We start from the raw sequence: 17079 nt of genomic DNA on the forward strand, positions 1-17079 counted from the left end.
AATAACAAACCTTCAGTGAAGTGTTGGAAGATGGTACTAAAATTTGTTAGTTCGTTGATGATTGTCTAGACTAGAGCTTGTATTTTAGTCCAAAAGTCATAGCCCCAAAAATGGTACCTTACTATTCGTGTCATTGCAAACATCTTTGATATTGGTTATGTGTAATAAATGTGGTTAAAGCTTATATATATATATATATATATATATATATATATATATATATATATATATATATATATATATATATATATATATACAAAATAATTTGTGTTTTTTTATATTCTCGCTGTATGTCCTAGCCACGTCCATGTCTTTCTCTTACACGTTGTTAGAATATCCTCTACTTTAGTTTGCTCTCGTATCCATGTTGCTCTTTTTCTGTCTCTTAGTGTTCTTTCCATAGCTCTTTGAGTTGTATCTAGCTTATGTTCTGAGGTTTTAGTAAGGATCCAAGTTTCTGATGCATAAGATAATACTGTACTCAGGTGTATATCTAATGTTTATCTTAAAAAAGTCCTTTCAACCTGGAAAGTATGTTCCAAAAGTTTTCAGTTCTGGCTTAGCATATCAATTTACGTGTCCCAGTGGTAATCTAGGAACCTATATAGGATGATCTGCACGTATGATCACAGTGGGAATTGATTACCACAACGTTCCTAGTCATCGTACCTCTTGCTCTTTCAGTGGAAAACATATTTCCGCTTTTCGAGAACACAGCAAGAAATATAAGACATTCAGTACGAGAACTTCTTTTCATTACTTAACCACCAAACACGTCGACATTGGTAATTTTAGAAGCCCCACGTTGCCCAGTTTCAACCATCGTTGAATAATTCACCAATTTAAATTTCGTAGTCCAAAAGTTATTTCTGTACGTTCTGCCTAAATTCTGATTTTTTTTCTTTCATGTAATCTTTAATTTAAAATCCTCATAACATTTTAATTCCTTCATATTCTATTTGTGTACAATGAAAAAATATTTTGTGTATTTCCATTAGATTTATTCCACAGTATTCAATATCAGACTGTATCACGAAATTTCTGCTACATTTAAAAAGAAAAAAAAATTCAATGAGACACTTGTTAGTCATTCCCTCTTCATTTTATGTCTTACGCTTTGTACAAACAACCGTGATTTCTTTTGTATGTTATTGTGTATTTAATTCTGCATTAACTACAGTTCTGCCATTTTCCATGTTCCGAACTACTCTGCTGTTCCGCTTGTCCAATCCAGGATGAGACTGGATCATGGTCCAATCAAGCCAATTCCTGCATGACCGGTTTGTCTTGCATGGTCTACTGAAAAAATTTGTCTTTGCATTTCCTTCAGGTCTGATATAGCAAGGAAATTTTGTGCTTTTTTCGTATTCCTGAGTTGATACGACCTATAAAACCATTCATTCTATTTTTTTATCCAGAAAGACTAAATTTTACATGAGATTATTTTTCAAAAATGGATTTCCGATTAAGAAAAATAAATCTATTCCGCTCAGTCCAATCATTTTACAAGACATATTTACGATAGAGATATTTTTTTTTTAATATGAACAGTATATGATACGACGTTATGATAATCCCAGAGAGAGAGAGAGAGAGAGAGAGAGAGAGAGAGAGAGAGAGAGAGAGAGAGAGAGAGAGAGAGAGAGAGAGTCTAGGCTAGGATTACTGACTGATTAATGGAATTTGGGTCACCTAGCGCAACACTAGGGGGTGTTGGGTAATTCAGCACCAAGGTAAAACTTAGGAGAAGTTAGACGGCAATGTGAAGAAAAGAACCGGAAACAGATAATATAAAAGGCTAAAAAACCGGTCAAAACCACACTATACAATAGAGAGCCTTAGTTCATTTCTACAGCACAGTGCCTGGCTTTCAGAAAGGCTCTCTCTCTCTCTCTCTCTCTCTCTCTCTCTCTCTCTCTCTCTCTCTCTCTCTCTCTCTCTCTCGTACAGTGCCAGGCGTTCAGAAAGGCTGGCTGGCTCTCTCTCTCTCTCTCTCTCTCTCTCTCGTACAGTGCCAGGCGTTCAGAAAGGCTGGCTGGCTCTCTCTCTCTCTCTCTCTCTCTCTCTCTCTCTCTCTCTCTCTCTCTCTCTCTCTCTCTCTCTTTCAAAGTAACGTCATGGCATCTCTTGATTTTGCAAATTTGTCCAAATGTCATGATAAATAACAGAAAATCTTGAGCAAATAGATTTTATTGCATAAAAATTCTTGTATAACGAACATTAATGACATAGAGCAGGGATCAAAATAATGAATAAAGAGTGGTGTAAAGCCTTTACAATCAACAGAAAATTAAGACATCCCTTGATTATACTTAGGAATTTATTACTTTTTTTTTTTTTAATTCATGCTTACACTTTAGTTCTGTTCATTTAAATATGGTTACCCCCTTTTGTTAAAAAAGTGTGCCTAACTATAAATCATCTTTGTGTTACCTTCGCAAGTTTATGAAACGTGTTGGCAAAGAAATAAAGCTAATACTCTTGCTACTCTGTACTCAGAAGTTCTATTTTGTGTCGTATCTCTCACGAAGCCACTAAATTAAAATCTATACACCTATAAGATAGAAACTATCCTTTATAAGTTCGATAAATCACAAAAATCTACAGTATACACAACACAATATCTTCACCACCTATTCATGCACAAGTACTGGCATGCAAACTTCAAGACCTAGCACTGTTCTATCACCAGATACCAAATCCTTGATCAGGCACTTTCAGAGCTTCGACAAAGTGCCGGTAGATGGTGGTTACGTATTCGGTCATTTCCTCTTCGTTATCCAAAGGATTGTTGCTGACCCAGTCAGGACAGAGAGCTGTGTTGACAATATCTAAGACAATCCTGTGTGCCACCTCCTTGTCCTTGCCATTCAGCAGGATATTCAAGTAATCAATTATATCAGGACCGAATGAAGACAGGACTATATTGATGAGTTGTCCCTGGTCAGCTCCAGGATTCATATTAGAAAACTTGACCTGTAAAGTGGAAAGATTTAACATCCATCATTAGAATCTGTTATCTATTTACTTCGTACATAAGGCAGATAGATAATTAAATAAGACAATGATAGTTGCTATAATATCAAGTTTACTTAAAGCCGTCTATATCCTTGGCATTTCATTCATACATACAGCTACTATACTACTATAATAACATCTAGTCAGAATTAATCCTTTGGAATTTCATCCTTGACTGTTCTTGAAATTGGGTACCACTACTACCACAACTAATACATAATACTGTTGCTATTACTGTCATACAGCTACCTGTATAGCTATGATTTATCCCTCTTCAAAATGATTCTTAGCTACTTTCTCATTATAATGCTTAACAAAAAAGATGCCAAAGAATACTCAGTCACTTAAGTTTTCTTTTATTTGCATGATTACTAGATCTAGAGTCCTTGCAGACAATGAACATAATCTTTGAATTAACAATAAAACCAATAAAACTACGAAGATCAATGTCACGACTTCAAAGACATGCAAATGAAGGTACTAGCATAGATAAAGAAATAATAAGATGTATTTAATAGGAAACATTAACTAAAATCACCAACTGACATTTACTCTTAGTACATCACCATGAAATTGGTAATCAGTGTACGAAATAAACGAACCTGTCATTGTTGTTTAAGATTAAGCCAGTTTCATGTTGACACTGCTCTTGCTGATATGGCGGCCGTCTAGCTAGCTTCAACATTATACATAAGAAACAATACTAACAAAGTACGGTATAATACTTAATAAGTGCACGACCAAATGAAAGATGTGTACAAATTATTTCCTAAAGAACCTTTTCTCACTCACCTCCAATCGTCGCTGATCTAAGTCCAACGAGAATGGGAGGGCCGAGTTTTCTTCAACACAGAATCCGCCATTTTTAACGACGGCCTTTGTCAGAAAAGCGTGGATTTTTAACTTGTGGATTGCAACCCTGTTTGCCGGAAAAAATGTAAAATTCCGTAAACAAATTAAAAAAATTGTCACCTACCAAAAACATAAATTAGAAACAATACATGTTACAGATTTGTTAGAAGGAAAAATCTGGAAGTATCTCCCGTTCACACGTAATTAAATTTTGGTTTTGAATTATGAGTCAGTTAAACTATAAAGTCTAGCTATAAAGAGTTGAGTTTTGAAGTAGGTTAGAGATGTTATTATATTTTCTTATAAAACTTCATCTATTCCAAAGGGTAAGGGGGGTAATCTGTTAGGTGTAAATATATTTTCTTCAACGTATTGCCACTTCTTCGAATGTATCAAGTGTTCTTGGATTAAAGACAGACAAGCATTGTTGTAAACGTGGCACCGCCGAGAATGATGAGCAGCAAGTTTTAGCCCATCGTAGCAGTTGCAAGAAAAAAATCTAATCAACACCTGTCCAGATAAAACCCAAATGTTTAAAAAAATTAGAATAATAAAACAAATATAAACGAAATATTTTCAAGTATGACTAACATCCAACAACTAAACAGTATCAAATTCTTATCTGAAAGAAAAATGAATTAAGCAGACCAAAAACCACAGCGCTCATAAGCTAAAAAAAAAAATACTATTCGCTGTCTAACCAGAACGTTTTATTACAACAACATACACTAAATATTTATGAAACTTTATGTTAGAACACTTGAAGATATCTATACAGGAAGTACAGCAATCCTAAAACTACAAAAGATAATGACGATTGAGATGAGAGTTGGACAGGGAGATCACATGACCCCATATCTCCTAAATTATTCACATCATGCCTAGAAGTTTTCAGGAGTTTAGATTGGGGAAACGTAGGAATTGATATTAATGGGGAATACCAAACAACTTAAGAAATGCAGATGACATCGTTGTGTTTAATGAATCATGGGTTAAATTACTAAAGATGATAGAGGATTTGAATAGAGAAAGCAGAACTGTAGGACTGAAAATGAATATGAGTAAATCAAAGATATTGTTCAACGAAAAAACAGAGAAAACCAATAAAGTTTATGGACGAACCTTTAGAGATTGTTAATGAATATACAAACTTAGGACAGTAAGTGTTTCCCCAGGACACGAGACCGAAATTAAAAGAAGGACAAGCATGGGATGGAGAGGATGTTTTAATCAAAATGAGATTATGAAAATTAAAATGCCACTTTCTCTAAAAAAGAAAAGCATTTAATCTAATGGACCTACCAGTTTTAACTTGTGCATCAGAAACTTGAAGCCTAACCCAACCCCTTAGAACATAAGCTAGTTACAACTCGAAGAGCTATAGAAAGAATAACACCAAGAGACAGAAAAAGAGCAACATGGATACAAGAGCAAACTGAGGTAGAGGATATTCTAACAACTTGTAATAAAAGCAATGGCCGTGGTCAGGACATATAATGAGAATGACTGATAATAGATGGACATTAAGAATAAATGGGTGCTTAGAGATTGCAAAAGAAGCAGGGGAAGAGAAGACGATGGATTGACGAACTAAGAAAGTTTGCGGGTGTGGACTGGCATAAAAAGACTGCAAACAGCCAAGTGTGGAAGAACAAGTCTGAGGCCTTTGTTCTGCAGTGGACTAGTAACGGCTGTTGATGATGATATATATTTCACAAGAGAACCTTTTATTCCTGGGATGGATAACATTTCACAAGAGAAACCTTTTTGTGGCAAAGTTAACATTTAACAAGATAACATTTAAAAGCAGAGCTATTTTGGGGGATAGATAAAATTTTATGACAATATTTTTGTGGGGTTGATTCACTTTCAAAAAGAATCCTCTTCATTGTTAATTTTCATTACTGCAAAAGTCAATAGGACGGGAAACATAATGATGTAATTTCTATCACAATCGCAAAGAAAGCAAGGCAAAGGAAGAACAAGGGAATTAAACAGGTTCTATGAGATTTAGGCCTAAAAATCAAGCACTGGGGTAGCCCTTGGAGGCAAGATAGTCTATCTTTCCTTCAAGGGGTAACATAGGTCTAGCCACACAGTGCTTTAAAGGGCGTAAGGATATCAATGTATTACGAGATCAAATAACTAATTAAAATGCAGGTGTGAAAATATTTGTTTAACAATAATTGTATTAAAATCCCCGTGGAATCATAGGGTTGGCCTCTTTGGTACAAAAGTACGCAATTGATGCCATTACATAATTATGATTAAGCAAATTATAAATAAAGATTTCTTTTTCATAGGAATATCATAGCTGTTAGCTTTGTGTCGGATTGGTGTCAATGCATTTTCAACTATTAAAACTGAAAAATATAGACCAAGTTTGAATATGGTGCTAAGTTTATTGCCATAACCAAATCATTTAAGATCAAACTAGGTAAGACAGTTATAGGCGTGAAATATTACAGACAAGAAAGCAATAATTTGTATCTACGAAATTTACTAAACTGCTCTAAAACCCCATAAGCCTCTTATCATGAGAGACCCTGCTGGTATAAATTTTATAGCTACATATTCACACTCGCATTTTGAACTACAAAGAGACAAGCTCTCCTCTACTGTAGTTAATTTGTTTTCATCTGATACATCTTTGTACTATAAGTCGATAGTGAGTGTACTTCCTTTGAAACTATCAACTTCCTAAATTGACATCATCTTTTCAATAAGCGCTCAGACTCAGCGTTGTAGAACTTTACTCACGCTGGCTAGGTCTCTGAAACAGACATTGCCAGTGGTTATGAAGTCCGCCCCAACAGAGAAAGGCCACAGTTCAGTATCTGGGCTTTGGGAAGTACTATAACATATGAATTTTACTTTGTTGACATAAGCAGCCAATTATCTATCTGGTGGTTAACAGATAACTGCGAAGGCAGCCATTGTGGATAGGTTCTGCTGCTAACAGCAGCCTTATAATGGACATCCTGAGACCCAGAGTCATAATGTCCTTTACGGGTTGGATGCTTTTTGTGAATATCATATATATATATATATATATATATATATATATATATATATATATATATATATATATATATATATATATATATATCCTTTAAAAAGTAAAAGCGTGGGATGGAGAGGATTTGGTAAACAAAATGAGATTATGAAATGTAGAATTCCACTTTCTTTAAAAAGAAAGTTATGCATCAGAAACTTGGAGCTTTACTAAAGCCTTCGAACATATACTAGTTACAATTCAAAGAGCTATGGAAAGAATAATGATAGGAATAACAATAAGAGAAAGAAAAAAGGACAACATGGATACGAGAGGCAACTAAAGCAGAGGATATTCTAGTAACGTAAAAAAAAAAAAAATGGACATGGGTAAGACACATAATGAGAATGGCAGATAATAGATGAATGTTAAGAACAAGAGAATGGTTCCCCAGAGATTGCAAACGAAGCAGGGGAAGGAAGAGAAGATGGATTGAAGAACTAAGAAAAATTTGCTTGTACAGACCACCATACAAAGACCATAACCACACTGGAGTAGAAGAACGTGTTTGAGGCCTTTGTCCTACAATGGACTGATGATGATGATGATGATTATATATATATATATATATATATATATATATATATATATATAAAAGAGAGAGAGAGAGAGAGAGAGAGAGAGAGAGACTCGGGGTAGACTTACAGCAAAGGCCCCTCTCCAGCGAAAGGTAAGTTGAGAAGATGTCCTCCTGAGCTATAGTGGCCCACGTCCAAATAAACTCTGTTAAATATCACGTTGGTCTCGGTGCCCTTGGATGATACTTTAGAACCAGTGACATTAAAATCTAGAAGACCTTTCAGTGCAATATCCGCCAGGGAAAGGGAAACACTGTGAAGAAACACAAATGGACATTAATGTTATGTAAGACATGTTATATTATTATTATTATTATTATTATTATTATTATTATTATTATTATTATTATTATTATTATTATTATTATTATTAGCTAAGCTACAACCCTAGTTGGAAAAACAGTGAGGGAAGGAAATAAGGAAATAAATAAACTATAAGAGAAGCAATGAGCATTTAAAATTTAACAGTTTAGGAACAGTAGCAACACTAAAATACATCTTTCATATAATAACTATAAAAACCTGAAAAAAAAAAACAAGAACAGAAATAATTGTGATTAGTCTTCAAAGAGTTTTACTCTCGCGTCATGTGAATGAATTTCTCGAGACTGATCGATAGAGGAATTAGAATTAAAATAGAAAATTGCTAAAGCGTTAGAACATTATGGATATTATGATTGCCATTCAATTCATTTTATAACATGTGTGTGTGTGAGAGAGAGAGAGAGAGGGAGAGAGAGAGGTTTTGATCTATCTTTAGAAATATTGCTAATATTTTGTCACGCTATTCACGGGTTGAGTGTGAATTGACACATACAGATCACAGGTTTACTTTAACTGTTACATTAATGTTCTTTAGTAATTCAAAGAATTTAACTGTTCCTTTTGGCCAAAATTTAGAAAATTAATTCGCCCAGTTACACGCAATGTAGCATATCTATCAAGAAGAGTTCGAAAAGTTATGAAAAATTTGGAAATTTTGCTTTGGTCAATATCTGAACAAATTTCAACAAATTTACAAGATTATGTCTATTTAGAGATCTGTTTTAAATGCAGTCTACAGTGAAGTACTGTATAATATTAAAACGCATTCTTCAATAGGAAAGTGTAATATTAATACACAGTCTACAGTAGTAAAGTATAATATTAAAACTCATTCTACAGTAGTAAAGTATAACATTAAAACATATTCTACAGTAGTAAAGTATAACATTAAAACATATTCTACAGTAGTAAAGTATAATATTAAAACGCATTCTTCAATAGGAAAGTATAAAATTAATACACATTCTACAGTAGTAATGTATAATATTAAAACACATTCTTAAGTAATGAAGTATAATATTAAAACGTATTCTACAGTAGTAAAGTATAATATCAAAATGCATTCTACAGTAGTGAAGTATAATATTGAAACGCATTCTACAGTAGTAATGTATAAAATCAAAACACATTCTACGGTAGTAAAGTATAATATTAAAACGCATTCTACAGTAGTAAAGTATAATATTGAAACACATTCGATAGTAGTAAAGTATAATATTGAAATGTATTCTACAGTAATAAAGTATATCAAAATGCATGCTACGGTAGTAAAGTATGATATTAAAATGCATTCTGCAGTAGTAAAGTATAATATTAAAACGTATTCTACAGTAGTAAAGTATAATATTGAAACGCATTCTACACTAGTAAAGTATAATATCAAAATGCATTCTACAGTAGTAAAGTATAATATTAAAACGTATTCTACAGTAGTAAAGAATAATATTGAAACGCATTCTACAGTAGTAAAGTATGATATTAAAATGTATTCTACAGTTGTAAAGTATAAGATTAAAACGCATTCTACAGTAGTAAAGTATAATGTTAAAACGTATTCTACAGTAGTAAAGTATAATATTAAAACGCATTCTACAGTAGTGAAGTATAATATTAAAACGCATTCTAAAGTAGTAAAGTATATCAAAATGCATTCTACACTAGTAAAGTATAATATTAAAATGCATTCTACAGTAGTAAAGTATAATATTAAAACGTATTCTATAGTAGTAAAGTATAATATTGAAACGCATTCTACACTAGTAAAGTATAATATCAAAATGCATTCTACAGCAGTAAAGTATAATATTAAAACGTATTCTACAGTAGTAAAGTATAATATTAAAACACATTCTACAGTAGTAAAATATGATATTAAAACGAATTCTAAAGTAGTGAAGTATATCAAAACGCATTCTACACTAGTAAAGTATAATATTAAAACGCATTCTACAGTAGTGAAGTATAATATTAAAATGCATTCTACAGTAGTAAAGTATTATATTAAAATGCATTCTACAGTAGTAAAGTATAATATCAAAATGCATTCTACAGTAGTAAAGTATAATATCAAAAGGCATTCTACAATAGTAAAGTATAATATTAAAATGCATTCTACAGTAGTAAAGTATAATATCAAAATGCATTCTACAGTAGTAAACTGTAACATTAAAATGCATTCTACAGTAGTAAAGTATATCAAAATACATTATACAGTAGTAAAATATAATATCAAAACGCGTTCTAGGGTACTTAGCAGTGAAGGCGTACATGTGCTTTTTATTAATTTTGTGTCATCATTGAGATTCTGGAACTCATACGCAGGCACATGCAGGAAGAAAAATGGAACCGAAACCAATGCATTGTTGAGACAGCTGAGAAAGATATTAAATCTCATACGTCAAATTAAGCTTATTTGAAAGCATTAATACGGGCTCATATATTGATGGGACAATAACAAGATATTCTGACGTTAATGACCCGCCGGTACTGAGAAATGAAGAAAGAACAAAAGCTGTGTGACGGCGCCGAGTAAGGGTGTGAACTCAAAGGCAGATTGGAAACGACTGAGTTATATTATTGTGGAACACTCTCCTTATATACAAAACCTCAAGGCAACAGGACATGACAAGTTCACAAGACAGACAATATCACAGAGGAAAAACCAGACATGAATTTTCATGTTCATTTTAGTGCGAGGGAAGAGCGAAGATACAAGCATAATATATACAAAAGGAATTATGTACAATTGTGTGAAACACGGTTGGTACATGGCTGCCCCCTTAAAAATGACATACTGTACATGTTAAATAGGGCGCCCTGATCTAGAGAGGCGAACTGTAGGCGGGTCATCTGGTAGAAGATAAGCAGGTTTTAGACGATCAATGGAGACCCAGTCTTCTTTGCCCCGAATGTTTAGGAGGAATGCTTTCGGACTGCGTCGGATCACAAGGAAAGGGCCCGTGTAAGGGGGCGTTAGTGGTGGCTTGCTGGTGTCGTTGCGCAGGAAGACGTGCGTTGCAGAGTGCAAGTCCGTTGGTATGTGATGCTTCGCTGGGGGCTTGTAAGTCTGGCGGCACGGAGTAAATTTTCCCACGACGTGACGTATGCGCTGGAGATCGTCGGAGGAGGTTGTAGAAGGAAAAAATTCGGCAGGGACGACCAACGGGTCGCCATACACCATTTCGGCTGCCGAGACGTCGAGGGCGTCTTTAGGAGTGGTCCTTAGTCCAAGGAGGACCCAGGGAAGCTGAGTAAACCAGTTGCAATCCTTGCAGCGGGACATCAAAGCTGCTTTGAGGGTGCGATGAAAATGTTCAACCATTCCATTGGCAGTGGGGTTGTAGGCCGTTGTCTGATGTAGGGTGATGCCCAGGAGATTCGCTAATCACGTCCATAATTGAGAAGTGAAAGTGGTTCCCCTGTCAGAAGTAATATGCTCAGGGATACCGAATCTTGAAATCCATCCAGAGAGTAAGTCAGATGTACATGAGGCGGACGTTGCAGTTTCCATGGGAATGGCTTCAGGCCAACGAGTGGAGCGGTCGATGACGGTAAACAGGTAACGATGTCCTTGTGATGTGGGTAGGGGGCCTACAACGTCGACGTGAATGTGTGCGAAACGACGCTGAGGTTGAGGAAAGGTGCCCACTCCTGAATCCGTGTGTCGATGTACTTTGGAAGTTTGGCAAGAAGTACAGGCACGGACCCAATCCTTAGCATTCTTAGAAATGCCGTGCCAAATGAACTTTGCCTTCAGCAGCTGTGCAGTAGAACGGCACGAGGGATGTGAAAGGCCGTGGATGAGATCAAACACCTGTCGGCGCATGGGAGCAGGAATCCAAGGTCGCGGTCTACCAGTACTGACGTCACAGAGGAGGGTGGTGTTGGAGTCTTCGAGGGGAAAATCCTCCCAACGGAGGGACGTGCAGGATGTCCTACAAGCTTGATACTCTGGATCCTGTCGTTGGGCTTCAGCCAGGGCGTTGTAATCCAATCCCAGTTGAACGGCAGCCAACGTGTTTCTTGACAAGGCATCGGCAACGGGATTCATTTTCCCAGGGACGTATTGGAGGGTGCAATTGTATTCAGCCACGGCGGAGAGATGTCGGCGTTGACGGGCGGACCAGGCGTCAGACTGTCGAGTGAAGGCGTGCACCAGAGGCATGTGGTCTGTGCGAATGACGAAGGGCGTACCTTCTAAGAAATGGCGAAAGTGACGGACAGCCAAGTGCACTGCCAGCAATTCTCGATCGAAGGTAGAATAACCCGATTCTGCCTTGGACAGTTTTCTGCTGAAGAAGGCCAATGGGCGGGGCGAGCCTTTGACCACCTGCTCGAGTACTGCACCAATAGCGACGTCGCTGGCATCGGTGGAGAGAAGGAGAGGGGCGTGTGGGATAGGAAAAGTGAGAGCCGCAGCAGTTGATAGGGCCTTCTTTGCATTGCAGAAGGCTGCTTCTTGAAGTGGACCCCACTTCAGGTCCTTTGGCTTGCCCTTAAGGGAGGCGTAGAGGGGAGCAAGAGTGGCGGCAATGGCTGGCAGAAAACGGTGATAATAGTTGATCATGCCCAAGAATTCCTGCAGAGCTTTGACGGTCGAGGGCGTGGGGAAATTCTGAACGGCTGCTACCTTCTAAGGGAGGGGATGGACTCCTTCAGGAGTGATGCGGTGCCCTAAGAACGACACTTCGTTGGCGCCAAAGGTACACTTGTCGTACTGGACTACAAGGCCGTTTTGTTGCAGGCGGTCGAGCACGATGTGCAGGTGACGGAGGTGTTCCTCTTTTGAGGAGGAGAACACAAGTATGTCGTCCACATAACATACACAGAAAGGGAGGTCCCCTAAGATGCCATCCATGAGACGTTGAAACGTTGCCCCAGCATTACGAAGGCCAAAACAGGAGTAATTGAAGGTGTATGTGCCAAACGGAGTGGTGATGGCGGTCTTGGGGATGTCTTCTGGGTTCATAGGCACCTGATAATACCCCTTCAAGAGGTCGAGCGTAGAGAAAACCTTCGCTTTGTGCAGGTAGGAGGTTACATCGGCAATGTTTGGGAGGGGGTAGTGATCCGGTTCTGTTTGCATGTTCAGGCGCCTGTAATCCCCGCACGGACGGAGGGAGCCGTCTTTCTTCAGAACGATGTGTAAGGGTGACGACCATGGGCTGGAGGCCTTTTGGCAAAGGCCCATTTTCTCCATTTCGGCGAACGTCTGTTTGGCGGCTGCCAATCGTTCCGGTGCCAGACGTCTGAATTTTGCGAAGACTGGGGGTCCCGTCGTCTTGATATGGTGATAAATACCGTGCTTGGCAGGAACCGTGGGCGTTTGGCGAAGTTCTGGACGGAAAACTTCCGGGTACGACGTGAGGAGGTGGGGCGTAGGCATCCGTGGGTGCGCTGATGTGGAGAGCGAGGTTAGAGGGGGCGGGTTGAAGAGGTGTCGACAAGTACGAGTCTGCGTTGACCAATCGTCGGTGGGCGACATCGACCAGAAGGTGGAAATGAGAGAGGAAATCCGCACCGAGGATTGGCATTGTGACGTCAGCAACGAGAAACTTCCAATTGAATTTACCGTTTCCGAACGATAATGTGAGGTTCTCGTAACCGTAGGTGGGTATCGTAGATCCGTTGGCAGCTACCAAGCGGACGTCGGCAGATGTAGACAGACTACGTTGTGCCTTGAAGAGTTTCCTTGGCAAAAGAGAACGACAAGCCCCCGTGTTTACCAAAAATCGCACGCCCGTTCCTGCATCCTGTAAAAAGAATAGATTAGAAACATGGGAGGCCACCGCCACAAGCGATGGCCTGCTTACACGTTTTTTGGCCACTGACAATCTTTGGCACATTTCTTTGCGGTTGCCCCGAATCTGAAGTGGTAGTAGCAAAACTGCGGCGGATGGGAGGTAGTAAGTGGCTGTAGAAGTCGTTCGTTGGGGCGCGAGCGATTGGTGGGTGGTGGGCGGCTGTGTCACCACTTCGGCACGTCACGGGGTAGGCGTGTATGTCCTACGGCATTCATGTCAGCTTCGGTTGACGTTGAATAGGCATCCTCGTCGTCAGGGGTGGAGGCGTTGATGGAGGTCTTGAAGTGGCTGTCCATAAGGGCGTTGGCTTTGGTCATCAAGTCCTTTATGGGTAAACTATCGACATCGGGTATGGCAGCGCGTACAGGTTCAGGTAAACGGCGTATCCAAAGGGCATGGAGTAGGTTCACCACACGAGGAGAGCCGTCTGCGGCAGGTTGAAGGCGAGCGATACTGGTCATTTCCCTGAGGGCAAGCGAAGCCCTTTGGTCCCCCAACGGTTGTTGCGAGAGCTGAAAAAGCTTTGCTATACGGGCGGCTGGCGACGGCGAGTACTGCTGCAGAAGGTATGATTTGAGGGCGTCATACGCTATTGGGGTGTCTCCTTGTTCACAAAGCCAGTCGGATATTTCTGGGAAGGTGTCCTCGGGTATCGCCGCGAGAACATAATCCGCTTTGGTGGTTGAGCGAGTCACGCCCCTGATACGAAAGTGGACTTCAGCGCGTTGAAACCAAGCAAACGCCTCTCCGGTGGCGAACGGTGAAAGTTTCAATGGGGTGGCCGCGGCGCCAATTGATGTAGTCTCCGTCATAGTACCAACGATGGAGGGGCGAGGGAGGTGGGGGTGGAAGGCAGTGGGAGCGAGTGTCACTCCGGGGTCACCAATGTGACGGCGCCGAGTAAGGGTGTGAACTCAAAGGCAGATTGGAAACGACTGAGTTATATTATTGTGGAACACTCTCCTTATATACAAAACCTCAAGGCAACAGGACATGACAAGTTCACAAGACAGACAATATCACAGAGGAAAAACCAGACATGAATTTTCATGTTCATTTTAGTGCGAGGGAAGAGCGAAGATACAAGCATAATATATACAAAAGGAATTATGTACAATTGTGTGAAACACGGTTGGTACAGCTGTTTAAGATTGATAGAAAAACTTGGGTGATCACTACCAATAAGAACATTCTTACGTTTGACCATAACTTACCTTATATTTCCATCGTTGTAAGATAACGTAGGGAGGGCAGGGATATGAAGATTGGTATAATTCGTCAGTGACTTATTTAAACGTTCTGCAATCACGTTATCAATCCAGTTACCTAATTTTGGACCAATTTCTTCACTGGCGTTTGATACTGAGGATGAAACGAAATGCACAGTTGTGAGTTTTACCAGCTCTGTAAATATATGGATAAATGCCATTCTCTATCTTTGCTACAATAGGGTAGTTAACTGGTCACACGGTACATGATTTAATGTTTATCTCTGTCAGGGAAGGAACCCAAAATTTATATAATGTGTATATATATATATATATATATATATATATATATACACAGATATATATATATATATATATATATATATATATATATATATATATATATGTATGTATACACATACATATATAAAAATATATAATCATATATACATACATAAATATACATAAATACATTAATTTTAAATTAGTATACTTTCGACTACCAGTCCTTTCTATTACAAGTCTGTTATAGCTTCGATCCCTTTATTATAATGTAATTTAGTGGAAAAGGTTACTTATGAAAAGAATACTGAAATGATTAAGCATCAAACTAATACCCGAGTCACTTGGTGTTAAATATCCAAAATATTATCTTTTTAATATACCTATGTACTGATTAACTTTGTTGATTTGTTTATTTTACCTATTATGAAGTTTAGAATATTTTTTTTTTATCTAAGCTTTAATAATAATAATAATAATAATAATAATAATAATAATAATAATAATATTATTATTATAATGATAATGATAATAACAATAATTGATTTAATTTTATTTATTTTACCAGTTTGGAAATTATGAAGGATACATTTTTTTTCTAATCAAGCTTTAATAATAATAATAATAATAATAATAATAATAATAATAATAATAATAATAATAATTGATTTAATTTTATTCCTAGTAATAAGGAAAATAGTCCACGTAAAGCTTAACAGTTTTAAGGAGATTTTTACAAATAATATGAAGATATATTACACGAAAAAATTGTCTAATCCTAATTTTTAAATAACGTTATCGTTCTTCATAGTCATTATTTAAGATAAAAACGGGCGATTATAACAATAACAATAATCATAATAATAATGATAAAACCTAATGTACAATTACACACACGTGTATATATATATATATATATATATATATATATATATATATATATATATATATATATATATATATATATGTATGTATGTATATATATATATGTATATATATATATACGCAACAAAATGTAGTTGTTTGTAGTCCACTACAAGACAAAGGACTCGGACATAACGGGTTTGGCCAATTTTCATCATCACGCTGGTCACTGCGGATGGGTGATGGTGGGAGTCTTTAATCTGGACCATTCACAGTAAACCAAACCAAGCTAGTATGGGTGCCCATGTCTCGCACAGATTTGCTGATCATGGTGATACACAAACCCTTTCAACACGTTATGTTATTCCCACTCAAAAAGGATATATATATATATATATATATATATATATATATATATATATATATATATATATATATATATATATAGTATGAAAATATATAGCATGCTCATTCTGAATAAACTAGAGACAAAGATTGATGAAAAGCTGACAGATGAACAATTAATGTATAGAATATAGAAATCCACCTTTGATGGCATTTGTGGACGATGTAAAAGCCTTTGATAGTGGGCACCGGCCAATTTTGTGGAAAGTCCTGTGTTATTACGGAGTTCCTCTTAAAATGTGTAAATTTGATTAATTCTGTTTATGAGCGTAGCAAGTGCAAAGATTAGTGGAGTCCTATCAGATGAATATCCAGTGAACAGTGGAGTACTCCATGGGAATGTGTTGTCACTTATGTTGTTTATACTCCTCATGGATTTTATAATGCGTAGAACACTTGGGGATGGTGGAGAAAGACTGGACTGGATTGGTAAAAGGAAATTAGCCGACTTAGACTATGCTCATGACGCTGTCCTTATTAGCAGAACACCACAAGACTTCCTAAGCTTGTTTACCAGAATGAAATATCACATGAGGTTGTGCTCAAGATAAATAGAAGAAAGACAGAGATGATGAGAACAGAATATGCAATGGAAGATGAAATATCATTGGAAGGAGAAAGGATTAATGAGGTGGAATCATTTAAATATTTGGGAACTATGATCTCTAATGCAGTATCTTTAAAATTTG

General features: G+C 37.3%; 1 protein-coding gene across 2 annotated transcripts in view; it reads right to left on the reverse strand.

Moving 5' to 3' along the window:
- Nucleotides 1-2174: 2174 nt before the first annotated feature.
- LOC137621668 (uncharacterized) overlaps nucleotides 2175-17079 on the reverse strand; it is a 19757-nt gene continuing 4852 nt past the window's right edge. For both annotated transcript variants that reach the window (XM_068352168.1, XM_068352169.1), the window contains exons 3-6: nucleotides 14846-14993; nucleotides 7571-7756; nucleotides 3811-3937; nucleotides 2175-2976 (exon numbers count right to left, since the gene is read on the reverse strand). In XM_068352168.1, the coding sequence (XP_068208269.1) occupies nucleotides 2686-2976; nucleotides 3811-3937; nucleotides 7571-7756; nucleotides 14846-14993 (752 nt within the window). In that variant the 3' untranslated portion in view covers nucleotides 2175-2685. The remainder of the gene's footprint in view (nucleotides 2977-3810; nucleotides 3938-7570; nucleotides 7757-14845; nucleotides 14994-17079) is intronic.

The sequence above is a fragment of the Palaemon carinicauda genome, chromosome 28 (genome assembly GCF_036898095.1).
Source record: "Palaemon carinicauda isolate YSFRI2023 chromosome 28, ASM3689809v2, whole genome shotgun sequence".
Classification (NCBI taxonomy): Eukaryota; Metazoa; Arthropoda; class Malacostraca; order Decapoda; family Palaemonidae; genus Palaemon; species Palaemon carinicauda.